The 17,954-nt window shown below is 41.4% G+C and overlaps 2 protein-coding genes across 4 annotated transcripts in view; both read left to right on the plus strand.

Annotated features, from left to right (window-relative positions):
- Positions 1-10,976, plus strand: part of Chuk (component of inhibitor of nuclear factor kappa B kinase complex) — a 38,636-nt gene extending 27,660 nt beyond the window's left edge. Inside the window, exons 16-21 of one of the 2 annotated variants that reach the window (XM_052185315.1) lie at positions 1,023-1,072; positions 4,130-4,226; positions 4,677-4,824; positions 5,543-5,676; positions 7,533-7,632; positions 9,749-10,976. In XM_052185315.1, the coding sequence (XP_052041275.1) occupies positions 1,023-1,072; positions 4,130-4,226; positions 4,677-4,824; positions 5,543-5,676; positions 7,533-7,632; positions 9,749-9,778 (559 nt within the window). In that variant the 3' untranslated portion in view covers positions 9,779-10,976. The remainder of the gene's footprint in view (positions 1-1,022; positions 1,073-4,129; positions 4,227-4,676; positions 4,825-5,542; positions 5,677-7,532; positions 7,633-9,748) is intronic. The other variant, XM_052185323.1, reaches the window with a different exon arrangement.
- A 3,096-nt stretch (positions 10,977-14,072) lies between these two features.
- The window catches only part of Erlin1 (ER lipid raft associated 1), a 35,390-nt gene continuing 31,508 nt past the window's right edge, over positions 14,073-17,954 (plus strand). Inside the window, exons 1-3 of one of the 2 annotated variants that reach the window (XM_052185334.1) lie at positions 14,073-14,238; positions 14,423-14,546; positions 16,113-16,194. In XM_052185334.1, the coding sequence (XP_052041294.1) occupies positions 14,434-14,546; positions 16,113-16,194 (195 nt within the window). In that variant the 5' untranslated portion in view covers positions 14,073-14,238; positions 14,423-14,433. Of the gene's footprint in view, positions 14,239-14,422; positions 14,547-16,099; positions 16,195-17,954 lie in introns of those variants that run through there. The other variant, XM_052185342.1, reaches the window with a different exon arrangement.

Here is a 17,954-nt window from a genome sequence, read left to right on the forward strand (position 1 = left end):
CTCTGTTGAGGTTAATTTCCTAAATGTCTAGATTAGAAACTTCAAATTTTTTCTCTGATCACAAAGCCATAGTTTCCCGCATGTTTCTGGGGCATGGATATTATATTTGTGGTGGAAGAGCAGAGCAGATCTGAAGCATACACAAACTTTATTTTGGAAACAAGGGAGATGTCAAAGCACTTGCTGCTCCAGCTTGAGGACCTGAGTATGAATTCCCCAGAGTCCACACGTAAGGGGAGGTGTGGTCTCAGGTCTGCAACCTTTGTGCTTCTACAGCAAGGGAGACACAGACTGGAGGGTCACAGGAGGCTTGCAGGCCAGCCAGCTTAGCACAGGCAGCAGCACACAACAGAGGCCTGACTCAGGTAGCCAGCAAGGACTGACACTCAAGGTTGTCTCCTGACCTCCTCCCGTGGAATCTGTGGAATATGCAAGTGGACACCCCCCCACACACACACATACACACACAGAGACAGATAGACAGACAGACAGAGAGAGAGAGAGAGAGAGAGAGACCCACAGAGAGGTATCCACACACACAGAGACACACACACAGAGACACCCACATACAGAGACACCCATACACAGAGAGATACACACATACACACAGACACCCACACAGAGAGATACCCATACACAGAGAGACAACCATATACCCCCCCCACACACACACAGACATACAAATACAAAGAGAGACACACACACACACAGAGGCACCCCCACCCCCCCCCACACACAGAGACACCCATACACAGAGAGAGATACACAGAGAAACACACACCCACACACAGAGAGAGACACACACACATACATAGACACACAGAGACACAGACACACACACAGAGACATCTATACACAGAGACACAGTGGGTTTTTTTTTTAAAGCTCTAAGAATGTTCTGTAAAATATTCTTTGATGCTCTATACTTGCTAAAAATTGGATCTTTTCCTAATAACCAATATTATTCAAGCCATGTATTATTAATCCACATACAGAAAGGTTTTTGTTTTTCTCTTTTGTAGGGAACAGCGTGCCATTGATCTCTATAAGCAGCTAAAGCACAGGCCTACTGGTAAGGCTCTTCAGTCACAGTATGTAGAGGTATTTGAAGAAACACCCTAACTGAATAAAGTGGGCGGATTGTAATGCTTTTTTAACTTCATAGTAAGATCCTGTTTTGATATTCTTTTTGCAACATTTGTGGCATAATAGCTTTAAATTTATAAAAACTTAAGAGATTAGAAGGGGAAAGTAATAAGGATATTGAAGTAGAAAAGTTTTAAAAATACACTTGATCTTAGCGAAAAGGCCGAGAAGTAATAAGTTTCAAAAATAAAGTGAAAAAGAAAGTAGAGGAGAAAAAAAGAAAAGAAAAAACAGGGAATCTGGCATTGGGTCAGTAAGTAGATACTGCTCCGATAGCATGAGAACCGAGTTCAGGTCCCACACTCACATAAACACATGCACAGCAGCACACCCCTGTGGTTTCACACTCACATAAACACATGCACAGCAGCACACCCCTGTGGTCCCACACTCACATAAACACATGCACAGCAGCACACCCCTGTGATCCCATGCTCACATAAACACATGCACAGCAGCACACCCCTGTGGTCCCACACTCATATAAATACACACACACACACATGACAGCACACCCCTGTGATCCCACACTCATATAAACACACACACACACACACACACACACACGACAGCACACCCCTGTGATTCCACACACATAAACACACACACACACACACACACACACACACACACACACACACACGGCAGCATACCCCTGTGGTCCAGCAGTACTGGGAGAACAGGGACACATGGGCTCCTGGTACTCATTGGCCAGCCAGTCTAGCTGAAACAGCAAGCTTAAGATTCAGAGAGATATCCTATCCATCATGGATGATAAGTGAAGGTGACCTTGAACCTCTGTACATATATTCTCTCCCCAACAAAGAGGAAGAAATAGCACTCCACCCCACCCCCAATAAAAGGGAGTAATGGGGAGGGGGAAGACGGGTTAACTTAGAGAGCTTAGAAAGAATTGCACACAAAGGGTTCTGGATGGGAAGAGAAGCCTTAGTCAGTGCAGAAGCTGTTGTCCTTGCCTTCACCAGCAGTGGGCACTGCTTGTATCCTTAGGGGAGCAATTCATATTGAATACTGCCACATATAGAGCATTCATTGGTGTTGGGAGGAATGTAGGTTGGAAACCAGAAGCCTTGAATTCTAAATTGGGTATTTTACTGACTAAATAATCTCCAGTACATCTCCTTGTTTCTGTTCCCCTTTTGCGCAAAATAAGTAAAAACCTAGCCTTCTAACTCAGTAACCTTTAGCAATGTATTTGAGAACATGTTTATGAAAATTCTTTGAAAACAGGTGGTAAAACACCTTTATTTTATTTAAAATGTATTTATTTTGAAGGATTTCATAAGTAATCAGGGATATCTGTGCTCTGGAATATATTTTTTATTTTAAAAGTTTTGTATTACTTATATAAAGTTTCAAGTTTAAGATTTAAAAATTATAAACATATAGCATCATATGCAGCTTTATATAATATATTGTTCTTTAAAAAATCAACATGCATGCACTGGGTTTTTTGTTTTGTTTTGAGATTGTATTTTTATTTTCTGTGTGTGGGTGTTTTACTTATATGTGTATCAGAGCACCATGTGTGTACAATGCCCATGGAGGCCAGAAGAGAGTGTTTGATAACTGGACCTGGAGTTACAGGTGGCCATGTGGGTGTTCTGAATCTTGTGTCTGCTCAGTGAGGGTGTGTGTGTGTGTGTGTGTGTGTGTGTGTGTGTGTGTGTGTGACAGAGAGAGACAGAGACACTATGGGAACAAATCTGGGCTGTGGAGGAGGTTGTTTCTGGAATAATGAAGAAAGGACAGATTTTTTTCTTTTCCTTTACTTTCTCTCCCCCACCACCTCTTGCAGTAATGGGGATCCAGCCCAGAGCCTTGTGTGTGCCTGGCAGGCACTGGTCTTCCTCTGAGCTCCAGGCCTACAACCTTCTCAAACCTCTTGAAACTCAAAGTTGAATTTCAGGTGTCTGCTGATCCTCTTTATTAGTACTTCAGATTTGGTTTAAGTCAGCCTTTTTTTCAGATGGAATTTTTCTGAGCTGTAAACAGATGGATTAGCAGGAAATTCCAAGCAGCCTGTTAGTGCAGTGAAAGCCTGATCTACCCACTGTTCTAAGTAAGCAGTGTTAATCATGTAAGAGAACTAGTCTCTAGCCAAGGGCTGCATCTGTGTCAGAATTTGGGTTAGTATGGGTTAAATCAACCAGACTATTCTCTCAAACACAGGCTGTGTAAGTCTCTAAGAATAAACATACAACCATGCATAAAGTTACTTTTTTAGAAAATATTTCTGTCTGTACATGTAGGTGTATTCCATTTGTGTGGGGGTTCCTACAGAGTCCAGAAGAGGGTGTCAGATTCTCCTGGAGATGTTATTATAGGCCCTTATGAGCCACCTTGTGTGAGTGCTGGGATACAAATCTGGGTCCTCGGGAAGAGCAGCGGTGGCTCTTGACAACTGTACCTAGCCTTAGCAGTTTACTTTTTGGTGCATAGCTGTCAATGAACTATACTTCAATGTCTTAGAATCATAGTTAATTTAAAAATGTTTAAATCCATGTGCTAATTTAAGTGGTGTATTTTTTCATGGGGCATGTGACCATTTACCCCAGATAGGATGCCAATGACAGACAATGGTCTTGTTTGGCAAATCGGAATTTCATCAGGATTACTTAGAGGTGCTTCAGGAACTACACTTCTGAGGAAAATTTCTCCTCTTTCTGTCTGTCTGCAAGAGATAATCTCTTTTAGGTTCTTGAGGAGGGGTAAGGACTCCTGCACCCCTGTCTGGTTCCTGGGAGACCATTAGCAAACCTCACCTTACCTCTGTAATCAGTTTCTGAGAGCTCGCTAAGGCAACAGTATTGCCACACTTCAAGGACAGTGTTCTACAACAGATGGAGAAATTTTGTAGACTACTTGGCAGCTTTTTAATAGTCGTTAAGGAACTTCCTGTTTGGAAACTGATGTGTTCTGCAAAAGAGGTTATAAACCTACTAACTTAAGTTGTTTGTAGATCACTCGTACAGTGACAGCACAGAGATGGTGAAGATCATTGTGCACACCGTGCAGAGTCAGGACCGTGTTCTCAAGGAGCTGTTTGGTCACCTGAGGTAGAATTGTTGCTTCATTTCCTCCTAAATGCCATTATATTTGTGTTCCTTAAAAATTATAATATTCCCTTTTGGTAAATAATAATTGTCAGTATCTTACAAAACATGGTGATATGTAAGCCCTGGATATATGCATTAGTTTTTATTTTATTTATATGTATGGATGTTTTGCCTGCATGTTTGCCCAGTGTGTGTGAGGTCAAAAGGGGGCTTAAGATCTGGAACTGGAGTTGCAGATGTGACTGGGTGCTGGGAAGTGAACCCAGGTCCTCTGGAAGAGCAGCCAGTGCTCTTAACCTCTGAGCTATCTGTCTAGTTCCTACATTCATTGCTTTTGAGATCATCCATTAAAGAATATGCTGGCTGTGCTTTATTTCCTGTGGGTTTGGGCATATGGTATACAGTCTGGAGAGATATGACAGGTATCTGACACTGACTCAATCTTTACAGCAAGTTGTTGGGCTGCAAGCAGAAGATTATTGATCTACTCCCCAAGGTGGAAGTGGCCCTCAGTAACATCAAAGAAGCTGACAATACTGTCATGTTTATGCAGGGAAAGAGGCAGAAAGAAATTTGGCACCTCCTTAAAATAGCCTGTGTAAGTAATTATTAGTGAATGTAATACTGAGTTACTGTTATTTTCTGCCAGAGAAGGTTCTTAATTGCTTTAAGGTATGTCCTTTGAATATACTTTATATTGGGTCTACATGTTCCTTGTTCAGTATCCAAGTAATTATAGAGACAGGATGTTTGTGTTCTCACTCTCCTTCCAGTCCTGCTGCTGCTGCTGCTGCTGCTGGGCGTGGTGGTGGTGGTATGTGTGTGGTTTTGTTTGTTTCTTTTGAGACAAAAGCTCTCTAGCCTAGACTGGAAGCTAAACTACCTCCCAGCAATTTCCCTGCCACCCAGTTGCTGTGATTAGAAGTGTGAGCCACCATACCCAGCTGGTCCCCGTTACACTCCTCCATACCCTTGATCACTATGGTTGCCCAGCCCAGCTCAGAGTCACTGCATCTGACTTGTTAATCAGTCAACCCTGTTCAGCTGTTCCCTTCCTCCAAACAAAAACTGGATTAGAGGTATTAGATTCATTCAGCTTTAGTCTGTGAAATTAGATACACTCAGTTTTAGTCAGTGAATGAAGGGGGCCAGAAATTATGGTATAGTTCGTAGAGGTGAGACAAGTTTTGTTCATAATACTAGTATACAAGTAATAATTGAATTATAAATCTTACGAGTATGGTTTTAAAAAGATGGTATGACTCAAAAGGTGCTTGCCTGCAACTTACTGTGTGTGTATGTGCTTTTTCCTTCAGACGCAGAGTTCTGCCCGCTCTCTTGTAGGATCCAGTCTAGAAGGCACAGTAACCCCTCCAGTATCGGCATGGCTGCCCCCTACATTAGCAGACCGTGAACAACCTCTGACATGTGTGGTAACTCCTCAAGATGGGTGGGTTTACTTTGTAACAATAGGCAGTTGTGTTTCAGGGGAAAGGGTAGGAAGAGGCAGCAAGCATGGTGGTTAATAGTACCTTCAGACCAGGGCTCAGTTTTGACTATCTCTTTTTGATAGTACTGAGTAGTACTTTTTTTTTTTTTTAAGAGTTCATATATTTTCACTTTAAAATGAGATGTCTTATAAAATTACTGTGAAAATTCAGTTGAACAATATATGTAAATGCTTGGGAAATAAATTTCAGTAAGTGCAGTGAGTGTTCCTAAGAAGTGTTAACTCAATCCAAGCCCTGGGCCGTTTCTGTCCCCACGTATCAATTTTCTTTACCCAAACTGTACTCCTTCCCTAACCATTTATCTCTACAAGAAATTATGCTTTTTCTGGGTTGTAGTTTTTGGTACTCAAGTTCTCTTTTTAATATAGTAGTGAGGTCTGTTTCTTAAATTAAAATTTTTCAGTACTTTAAATCAAGCCCTGCATTTTGTCTTTAGTTCCTACTCTTGCTAAAAGCTGAATGACTGTCCGTCTCTGTTATTTTCTCCGCATAAGGTGTGCCGTGGTCAAGAGGCTCTTTGCTAGCTTGTGTACTGTCGCTTTTCTCACAACTCGTGGAGACCTCCACAGCACCAAGCACTTCCCGGAAGTCTGCCCATAATTAGTTTTGCAGACATGCACTCATGTTACATGGCTGCTCGGGAGGTCACGCAGTGGCATACTCTGTACTGCTTTTATGAGAGAACAAGCACATGGCAGGAAGGAAGGCAAGCTGATACCAGGTATTTTCTCGTCTAAAGGAAGCAGGTTCCAGGGTAGATCTCAGAGCCACGAAATATGTGGCCTGGTATGAATGCATAAGCAGGCATAGTGGGGGTTATGATTTTACAGAGGTCAGAGAATCCTCTTCTAAAGCTGAAGGGCAAACTTAGTGCATCCTGATCCTTTGTTTTCATTACAGGCATCTAGGCTTGGTAGGGATGCTTTCCAAAATATCAGCTCTATAGGTGACTTTAAATTTGAGCTTGTGGTTGTTTCCAACAGCATATCTTATCAGAAAATACATTTCCTGATAAACGAAAGCAGATCTTAATTATAATGTACCTCTGGTACTTAATTACTAAGGATTAGGAAGTTGTTAGATGAAATTTTCTGAATCAGTACTTAGTTTTAAGCTGCCAGTGGCTGTTGCCCATGGCCTACGGTGTGATCAGGAGGGACTGAGGGTTGGCGAAGCATGATGGCGGGGGATGTGGAAGAGGAGGCATGGAGGGAGAAGCTAGGACCAAGGCCGCCTTCCCATACAGCAGCCCAGGGTACTTGTGGGTCACCGTTCCGTCGGCTGTTTTCATCGGTTGGCTTGCTTGTTTTCATTGCTGCTATCTGTGTTTTCAAACCAGTTTTTCTCTTTCCTGGGTCTCTGGAGACCAGACTGCACTTTGAATCTCTCTCCCATGTTTGTGTGTGAAGTGAGCATGCTGGTGTTTTACTGTCTGTAAAAGGAAACAATCCAGAAACAAACAAACAAAAATGTATTCCATTTGTCTATACCAAGGGACCTTCCCCTAATGGTACCTTGTCAGCAGGGAGGGTGGGAGGCTGCTGCCAGTACCACCTATTTCAAAAGAAAATCTGGTTAGAGCTACAGTGGACTTGCTAGAGTAGGCAGATGCAGGGGCTTAGATGACGTGGGATGCTGTCTTTGAGTGGGAGGGAGAAACTGAAGACAGCAGCAGCCAGCTTTGCTGGGGTGATGTTTCCAGAAAGTGCTTATCCTGACTTAGGAGGTCAGAACGTAGGCAACGCTCAGGGCTCCTTTGCCAAACTTGAAATGGTTTTGTTCTTTCATCCCTCAGAGAGACGTTAGCACAAATGATAGAAGAAAATCTGAACTGTCTTGGCCATTTAAGTACTATTATTCGTGAAGCAAATGAGGACCAGAGCAGTAGTATGATGGTAAGTGTTCTGTGGAGATGGGAATGTAGTTGAGAAAGGATGGATACAAAAGGTTCATTTTCCATGTTGGCTGTGTCTGGTATTTGGGGTGTGTGTGTGTTTGTAAAACATATAGTGGGATATATACATACATACATACATGCACACATACATACATACATACATACACGTATTTGAATAGAACTCAGAGGAAGGAACATTTGAGAAATATTTTGGACCTCAAATTGCCATCTCTTTATTATGCAGGGATGTTTATCCTCGTTTCTGTGATAAATTAACCTTACAAAAAAAGCAACTTAGGGGAGAAGGGTTTATTTTGATTATAATTACAGGTTACAGGGTACCTTTATGGGGAAGTCAAGGCAGGAACTTGAGATAGGTAGAAGTAACAGCGACAGCCAGGAGAGTAGAGAAATAAATGTCTGCATTCCTGGCAGTGCTCAGTTCACTTTCTCCGTATTTATATGGTACAGGGCTCAGCCCTTGGCACGGTGCTGCCAACTTTTAGGCTGGGTGTTTGCATATCAGTTAATGAAATCAGGCTGATCCCAGCTGTCCTTGGGAGTCTCCTCCCAAGTGATTCTAGGTTATGTCAACTCTGCAAAACTAACTGTCCTGTGTGTAGTAAGTAGCATCATGTCATCACTGAGCATCACAGTTGCATCCACAGTCAGATTAAGCTTTCTTTGCAGTGTGAATGCATGTACCCTTTTGCTTCAACAATACATTTTTCAGTAAGATGATAGTTTTACTCTATAATTACTGTATTTGATGCATATAAGATCCATTAAGCTAATAATAAAAGTAGTTGTATCAAGATTTAGTTGATCCTCCATTGGGGACCTTGTGCTCAGTCCAATGGTTGGTTGAGAGCATCAACCTCTGTGGTCAGGTACTGGCAGAGTTGTCTCTCAGGAGACAACTATATTAGGCTCCTGTCAGCAAGCGCTTGTTGGCATTCACAGTAGTGTCTAGGTTTGGTGACTATATATGGGACAGATCCCTAGGTGGGGCAGTTTCTGGATGGTCTTTCCTTCAGTCTTTGTTCCACACTTTGTCTCTGAATCTCCTCCCATGAATATTTTGTTCCCCTTTCAAGGAAGGACCAAAGGATCCACACTTTGGTCTTTCTTCTTCATGAGCTTTGTTTGGTCTGTGGATTGTATCTTGGATATTCCGAGCTTCTGGGCTAATATTCACTTAACAGTGAGTGCATACTATGTGTATTCTTTTGTGATTGGGTTACCTCACTCACGAAAATATTTTTCTAGTTCCATCCATTTTCGTAAGAATTTCATGAATTTATTGTTTTTAATAGCTGCGTAGTATTCCATTGTGTAAATATACCACATTTTCTGTATCCATTCCTCTGTTGAGGGACATCTGGGTTCTTTGCAGCTTCTGGCTATTATAAATAAGGCTGCTGTGAACATAATCAAGCATGTGAGGAGCTAGAGAAAGAACCCAAGGAGATGAAGAAGCTTGCAGCCCCGTGGGAGGAACAACAATATGAACCAACCAGTACCCCCAGGGACTAAACCACCAACCAAGAGTATACATGGACCCATACCTCCAGCTGCATATGTAGCAGAGGGTGGCCTTGTTGGACATCAAAGGGAGGAGAGGCCCTTGGTCCTGGGAAGTCTTGATGCCCCAGTACAGGGAAATGCCAGGACAGGGAAGCAAGAGTGGGTGGGTTGGTGAACAGGGGGAAGATGGATTTGATAGGGTGTTTTTGGATGGGAAACCAGGAAAGGGAATAACATTTGAAATGTAAATAAAGAAAATATCTAATTAAAAAAATATTTAGTTGCTTTGAACTATTGATTTGTTAAAACTGGGAGAAACTACAATCTTAACAAATTCACTGCATTTAGTTTCAATACAACTCTTTGTCTTTCTACTTAAGAATATTTTACTCAGATTTTTATAACTTTAAACTATTTAAAAAAAATATTTTTGAGATTCCCAGATAAAGCTAAACTCAAACTCTAACTTCTGTAGTTTTTAACTTTTTGAATTTTGATTATAAAATGTTCAAACATTAAAACAATTTTAAAAAGTGAACTCTACATTTGGATAACTGCTAATTGTGACTTGGCATGCCTGCTTTTAGAGTCTTGATTGGAGTTGGTTAGCAGAGTGACTCGCCATTTGTTCACTGCCCTCGAGCCTGTGAAGCTGTTCCAGCACTTTCTCCAAAGTCATCTTTACTTGCTGAAGCCATTCTTCACATACCAGTCCGTGGAGGAGATGGCTGTGATCAGAAACTACGAATGACTTTACAAGCACAGGAGCTTGGTGTTTAGTTTAGTTTTGTTTTGTTTTTAATAATTATGATCTCTGAACAAATAAGGATTTATAACAAATTAGTGAAATTAATTATTCTTTTTAACACCAAAACTAATTAGGGAGATCATTAGTGACCTACTTATCTTATAAAATTGGAAAAATACTGGTGTAGCTGATTAAAAAGATAATCTTTTAAAGGTCTCAATTTTAGGTATAAGGCCCAACATGGTATTAGTATACAGAGATGAAAAATTCATCCAGTGTTCATTTTAAGTAAAGTTTATTTATGGAGTTTCTGTGGAAGAGACTGCTCACAAGTAAAATTGCACTTCTTCAAGACTTGCTTGTGGTGTTCTCAGCAAGTGCTCTTCTTGGCATCACACGGAGTTAGATGAATTCCATCCTTAATCACACAGTTAATAAAGTCCTTTTCTTACGTAAGGGATTGGACATATGTGCCTTTGATATCAGCTGACCATAATGAATTGTGTTGTTTGCTATATGTATATGTATTTAAGGTGTACATGTAATAATATCAAAGAGAAGATGCCTGTTAATTTATAATGTATTTGAAGGTTATATTGTTTTTGCATTTGTAAAAATGGGTCACTTGTTTAAACAATCTTTTATGTCTTGTCATACAAGTTTCAAAAGGTCTGCATTCCTTTATCTGTAATTAATAGTCTCAAAATCCAAGAAGTTCTGAAAACAAGGTTTTCATAAGCTTGGTAACAAAATGCATTTGCTTCTGGATCTATTCTGATCTGACACTGGATCTGCTTATCCCATTTAGTGTGAATATTCATTTATTTTGCTGCATAAATATTAATGTGTTTGATTATTGGGATGTGCTGCCACAAACTCTTTTGAGGGTTGATGTAGTATGGTATATGCACTGAATTACCTTTCTAAAATCTGAACATTTCTCATTCTGAAACATCTAGACTTAAGGGTTTCAGATAAAAGATTGTGGATCTCTGCCTTATGTTAAATAATTTGGAAGGTATTATTTTGTTTTAAAAAATGTGAAATGCTTTTATATTCTAGTTTTTCACTTTGCATATTAAATGATTTTAAAATTAAAATTTTTGAATATTTTTGAATCTCTACTCATTTTAGTACCATAGGCTATTATGGTTTAAGAAAATGTAAAGGGTCATGTGATAGGTCAGGAGTCCAAATAACAGGATAGATTCTTTACGCTTTGTTATTTATGTGTGCACATGGGTGTGGAAGCCAGGGGAGAGCTATGGTATAATCTTCAGGAATATGGCCCAACTTTTGAGAGTCTTTTGGTGGCCTGGAGCTTGTCAATTAAGGTAGGTTGGGTAGATTGTGAGTCACAGGGTCTTGCCTTTCCCTGTCCACTTTTGCCACTACAGGTTCCTGCCACCATGCCTGGCATTTTACATGGATTCTGAGAAACCAAACTCAGATCCTCCTGCCTGCAAATCATATGCTTTGCTGATCGAGCCATTTCCCCAACCATGTATTTTCTTCTGGAGTTAAATAGACTTACTGGGAAGTGCTAAAGGACTTCCTTACTGTAATGTTTTTACCTAAAAGGTGCTAGAACTCCTCTGTGTCTAAAAACACTAAGATCTTATTTACCCTGATTGTATAGCCCTCCCATCCCATTTTATTATGCTGCCATTCTCCTAGCACCGAATCCTAGCACTCTTCAATCTCCAGAGTCTTAGCTACTTATATGTAGCACACACGGCTATCTTGTCAGCTATGTCCATGGCTATCTTCTGTCTTTTAAATCATCAGCTGTCAAGGTGTCTTTACCTTGGTAATTCTATCCCTGTCAGCTGAATGATAGGCAAACTCTCCATTCATTAGCTCTAGAATCTAGAGGCTCTTAATAATAAATAAACATTTATTGGGTACTACTTGCTCAGAATATATTAACCTACATGTAAAGGTCAGAAGAACTTTTGGTTTTATTTTTGTTGTTTTAAAGAAGGATCTCACTGGTCAGCCTGGAGCTCCCTAGCTAGCCTACTAGACCAGGCTAGCTTCAAACTTTAGTAACACCCTTCCTCTGCCTCCCAGGAGTGTGTCACCTCCCCTGGCTGACTTGAAAGTTAATACTGGCAGTTCAGTAATGGAGTCTTAATGTGTAAGTATCGTTCAATTTTTTTCCCCAGAAATTGTGCATTTTTTTTACACTATCACAATCATTGGCACAAGGATTTGCCATATTTGGAGGTCCATTTTGATGGTGCATGAGTGGAGTGATGTTAGGACCTTCTCTAATCTTCATGATTTAGACAGGTGATATAAGGCAGAACATATTAGAAGATGGCTCTTCTGAAGAATTAGTAGACCACTTTTATTTTTTGTTCAGTAGCAACTTTCAGAATTAAAATCCTAGGTTATCAACTGTATGCCCTTTATTCTATAGGCAACATTACGAGGAACGAAGAGTAAAGCACAGGTACTAGTCTCACAGCAAATTTGTTCCCAACTCTCCCATTGAGCCCAGCATGCTACCGGGAGAGAGCTCTACTGCTGATCTCTATCTGCAGCTTCCTTTTCTTTTCTTTTGTTTCTGAGACAGGCTGGCCTGAAACTCTCCCTCCTCCTGCCTCCACCTCCCAGCTTGGATTACAGGCATGTGCTACCACGGCCTGCTTATTTTTTGGCAGGGGAAGGGGACCAGAGGAGATGAAAATAGCTAAACTGTAATATTGGTCTGCAACAGACAAGGTCCCATACATTCCTAGGTAATAAAAATCAAATGCATGATAACAAGTTAGTGCATGTGTTGAAGGGATGTGGCTAGATGTGCTCTCACAAAGCCCGGAACTGACTCCTGCCTGTCATTTTCTTTGTTGCTAGCGTCATAACCTTGTGTCTGCTGTTGTTTGCTTCCCAGTTTCCTGTTCTCACTCTCAGCCAGTTACAGACACAAGGCCCCTAAAGCACTGCTTGCTGGCATTTTCCTGCACAGGAGTTTGGTAATCGTTCCAACCTTGTTAACCTTTGCTAGGTGTCTACCCTTAGTGAAATAGAATGCCCTTATTTCCCATGTGTTCATATATCTCTAAACTCTACCCTTTCCTTGATAGTTTTTGTTTTGTAATACATGCACATGGTGTGGGTTTATCCCCTAAACCTTTTATGATTATTATTGTGTGTGGAGATCAGAGGACAATTTGTGGAGTCAGTTCTCTGCTTTTCACTTCTGTGTGGGATCTAGGGTAAAAATGAAGTCATCAGGACGTCCACAAACTCCTCTCCCCAATGAGCCATCTCACCAGGTCCATGTGGTATAGAATGTTAAAATGCCATGAGAAAAGGTTAAGAGCACTGGCTGCTCTTCCAGAGGACCCTGGTTCAGTTCCCAGCACCAATGTGTCAGTTCACAACAGTCTGTAACTCCAGTTCCACGGGATTCGATGCCCTCTTGAGACTGCTGAGGGCACCAGGTCCACACGTAGTGACATACACGCAGGCATAATAACACCGATAAATGAAGTCGCTGCCTTCCTGCCATCCATTTCCTCTTTCAGCAGAAAAAAATGGATCCCAGACTTTGTAAATCTGGTTCTAGCCTAGCCTGCCATACAACTTCTTTCAACTTTATCTGCATCATGGAAAGTCAAGCGTTCACTATTGGTTTTGGCCTCCTGACAAGACCATCCCGACCTCCACATTCAACATAAGTATATCATTCTGGTTCTGTTTCTGGGTGGCTTCCAGAAAGCACTCTGGTGTAGCGTTCTGGCACAAAATAAATATTCAGCCCAAGTCTGAATGATTAATACTGGTTGAATAGTTTCCTCTTCTGAACTCAAACCAGATTCCTTGATACTGATCTGGTAGTTTCCCTAGTGCGGGGTGTGTACCTGTAGAATGTACTTGCCAGTTGGAATAGAGACGGACCACAAAAGGATGAAGGGACAATCCCTACATGAGGGGCTGGTTCAGCGTACTAGCATGTAATGACCAGCGTCTGTCTGAGAGACCGCACTTCAGGTAACTTATTCCTCCTGGGGGACTCAGAATCACTACACTGTGTGCGCGCCCGGGCCAATTTTGTCCCGCCCGCGCACCGTCTCACGAATCGCGGGCGGGGGCTGCGTCGCGTGCGTCCCCGCGCAGCCGCAGTACCGGACAGGTGGGCGGGGCGGGCTGTTGGCAGCAGTTGGCGGGGCCGGGTGGCGGCTGCACGTGCGGGTGGGGGCGATGCGTCACTGACCGGTGAAACGAGGCTCCGGGGTCGCGGTTCTCCGAGTGCCCGCGACCAGGGCCTTCCTCAGTCGGGACCTAACGCTTGGGGAGCCGGGGAAGAGGTGTCACGACGTACGCCGAGCCGGGGGGCACCAGCGCAGGGGGGTGGTGAGGGGAGCGCTCGCTGGGAGAGCTAGAGCCAGGGGCTGGAGCGCGGGGCTTCCCGCCTCAGCCCGCGACCGTACGCGGGCTCTTCACTGGGTGGGGACTGGCCTGTCACTCAAGGGACTGAGGGTCCTCTTCTCCCCATGCTCAGGAGGAACGAGGATGAATATGACTCAAGCCCGGCTTCTGGTGGCTGCAGTGGTGGGGTTGGTGGCGATCCTCCTTTACGCCGCCATCCACAAGATCGAGGAAGGACACCTGGCCGTGTACTACAGGTGAGCGCCGCCCTGTGCAGCCGTCGAAGGTTCTAGAGCACAGAGAAAGGGTCCAATGGTCACAGTGGAGTCTGGGACGTTGCTCTTTTCCGCGGTGTCAGGGGAGCGCTTCCAGCCCTGCAAAGTGGCTTCATCCCAGCTGCTGGGAGTTAACCTTTGGCCGGGCACCGTTCTGATGTCGGGCAGTTTAGTGCCAAGTTCTTTCTGTGCAGAAGTGTAGACCTCCTAGGGGGCACTGAAGTGGTCACTGCAGCCGAGATGACTTCTCATAGTCCCTACAACTGTACAGGTGTTTAGTCTGCCACTGTGGATGTTTTTTGGGATCTCTGCTCTTATTTATAACAGTTCTTCCCAACACTAAGTTGTTGGTTTTTTTCTTCATTAAAAACCTCCCATTGACTGGTTATGTCCCCCAATGTCTTAATGACCATGGCAGTGTAGTATCCCTAAAGGTCAAGAGACAAAAGCCACATTTGCAGGCCATCTTTCTCACTTTTATTCAAGTCAAGGTGAGGAAGAGTGTGGACTCAATTACCATCCACTTGATTTGGCATAGCTATTCTTCAGTATAAATTACCACCAGCTCCTCGTGGTCTAGACTGGTAAGAGAAGTCAGTTTGTGGAGAACTTGAAATAGTGGTTTATTCTGAAGCAAGCAGATTTTTTAGTATTCCATCATGCCCCCTAAACTGGTATTTCTACTTTTAGATCCGTCCAGAATCCTAGAAAATACACACTTTTGGTGGTATGTCTTAACAGATGGAGTTCTAGCATAAGAAATGCCAGCCCAGACCACATTTCCATCCAGTTTGTCATTGTCCTTCTGACAGGAAAACCACGAAGACAACATATAGAGTCCACTTTTTAAAAAAATGGCTAATGAACCTGAACAGGTTCATCTCTTTAATTATGACTTATGACAATGATCATTTGTGAATTTACTATTCATTGTGTAAAATAGGACTTTTTGTTGTATTTGTCCCTAATTTGCAGTTGTTTTCACAGCTCACATGTTTCAGAGTTTGATAAACAAACCCATCTCTCTGGTGTAATCTCAACCCTTCTGCTGCCCATCTAGGTTTTGTTACCTTTATACAGAAACCATGTTCCCAGGATTTTACTCATGTATTGAAGGAAGAACCATTAGCCTCAGAAAGTTTCTTCTTCCTGAAAGTTTGTTTTTCTCCTTTTTAAAACTTAGCGATTAAATGTATTGTTTTGACTTGTCTCTTGTTATGTGCAATTAAGGAACCTTAATTGAGAGTCATTAGAATTTTTCCATAAGCATTTATCGGAAAGCTAAAGACCAGAGAGGAGCTTTTGAACCCAAGAGCAGTGCTAGAGACCCAGAGGTGTTGGTGGAGCTTATGAAACAGGGTGCAATATTGGCAGTGGACTTTGATGAAGTTTCACATTTTTAAATGCGATGGGTGTTTTAAGTAGCAGTTGTTGACTCTGTTGAGAGGGTAGTAGGTTAGTAATATGAGTAATAGTGAATGCTTATTATAACATTTTAAATTGAAAAGAGATCTTAACAGTTTTGTCAACTGAAGCATCTTTTTGCAGGGGAGGAGCTTTGCTAACTAGCCCCAGTGGACCGGGCTATCATATCATGTTGCCTTTCATTACGACATTCAGATCTGTGCAGGTGAGTGACTCCTAGGGATTCCAGATAGACAGGTGTGACAGGAGTTACCACACTTGTGGGTGGAGATGGATTTCCTTATTGCTTAAGCAAATGTTGGTATTTACTCAGATGTGGAATGAAAGTTCATAGTACAACTGTCAGAGCACAAGTAATGATTTCAAACCACCTTGCCAAGACTGACTGCTGCCGTCTGGTTAATGGCATTAGCAGGTTTTCTGTTACTGCAGCCAAAACAAAATAAGAATTGAGAACACAATTAGAAATACAAATTGGTGATTTCTTGGTTTAGAACTGTTTGGTTTCTATAAAGGAAGGCTCTCAGCCTACTGCTAACATGGAGGAATTAATTTTTATACACAGCTTTTCAGCCTCACATTTTTGCTTGGTACATTAAGCACAGATTTATAAGGAACCTGAATGAATGTGGTACTTTGACAACGTTTCAGAATGTTTGAAATAACAATATGGTTCTTGTAAAAACTATCTTGGTCATAGGGCATACTTAATAAGTATACTTTGATATAATAAGATTGAAAAATAGGATTGGGCTCTAACTAATTTTGTAAACTCAGTGGAATCATAAACCTTTGAATTCAGTTTTATTTAAAAACTGCAGATTTTTCAGGAAATGGGAGAAGCTAGTATTATTAATATTATCATTTTAGTCTTCAACTTTCTACTCAGCGAGAGTAACTGTGAATAGGGAGTTCTCCTTGATTTCTGTCCCTTTTCACTGGCTTAGGGAAGGACTGTGCCTGTTAAAGTGAAGCAGGGTGGACACTTTTTCTAGTCACAGTGATTTCCAGATTGGCTTCCCATATCTTACTCAGACTTTTGAAGGTTCTTTTTTTTAAAACCATATCTTATGTATAGAAATACAATTAACATATTAAATATCACTGTAATAGAATGAATTGATATAGTTTTAAACAAAAGAAAGAAGAGAAGTGTTTTAGGTTATAAAACCTCTTCTCTTAGAACAATTATTTTATATAACTTTCTCTAAGTGGGTTAGTGTGACCGATGTACCCAGTAACTAGTACTTTGTGTTGATTTAAGTCTTGGGTGCTGATGTCCTCCTCACTCACCGTGCCTTCCTCCTTCCTGTGTTGCCTATGTCTTGCTGGCCTGTGTTAGGCTCATCCCAGTTCTCTCTTTTGACCTTAGCTCACCAACAGTGCTTGATAGTCCCAAAGCTAACAGTGGTATCATCAGACTGAGAGATCGGGCTCTTTCTTAGATCTTGTTCAAAGCCAGGCAAATCTGTCTGCCTTCCTGAAATTCACTGTTAAGCAGTATGGTACAGCAGTAACATAAAGTAGATATAAGCAATAATAGTAAATAGATTTTTAACCATATACCGTGTGATTATCAGAAATAAGTGAGAGTAATAAAAACATTTCAACATAAACTATCATAATTTTCTGTTTAGATTATTAATTAAAAATTAAATGTTAGAGGCAGTGTTACAAAATAGGAATGACCTTTTTATGTAAAAAAGAAAAAGTAGAATTTTAGGCAAAAATTACATTAACAAAACCCTTCTAAGGAACTTCTCTTAAGAACAGAGTCATAAATTTATGTTTTAGAATTTGGGGAACATTAGAGGATGCAGTTCTATTTAAACATGATTTAACATAGCACTTGAAGGGACTAATATTCATTGATGTGAAGTGCTATATATAAGTACAGAAAGCATTGCTTAGAGAAATTATATTAAAACCTTCAGTTTTTATATACTTTACAAAGTAAATGTAGAC

This window comes from Apodemus sylvaticus, chromosome 1 (assembly GCF_947179515.1).
Source record: "Apodemus sylvaticus chromosome 1, mApoSyl1.1, whole genome shotgun sequence".
Classification (NCBI taxonomy): Eukaryota; Metazoa; Chordata; class Mammalia; order Rodentia; family Muridae; genus Apodemus; species Apodemus sylvaticus.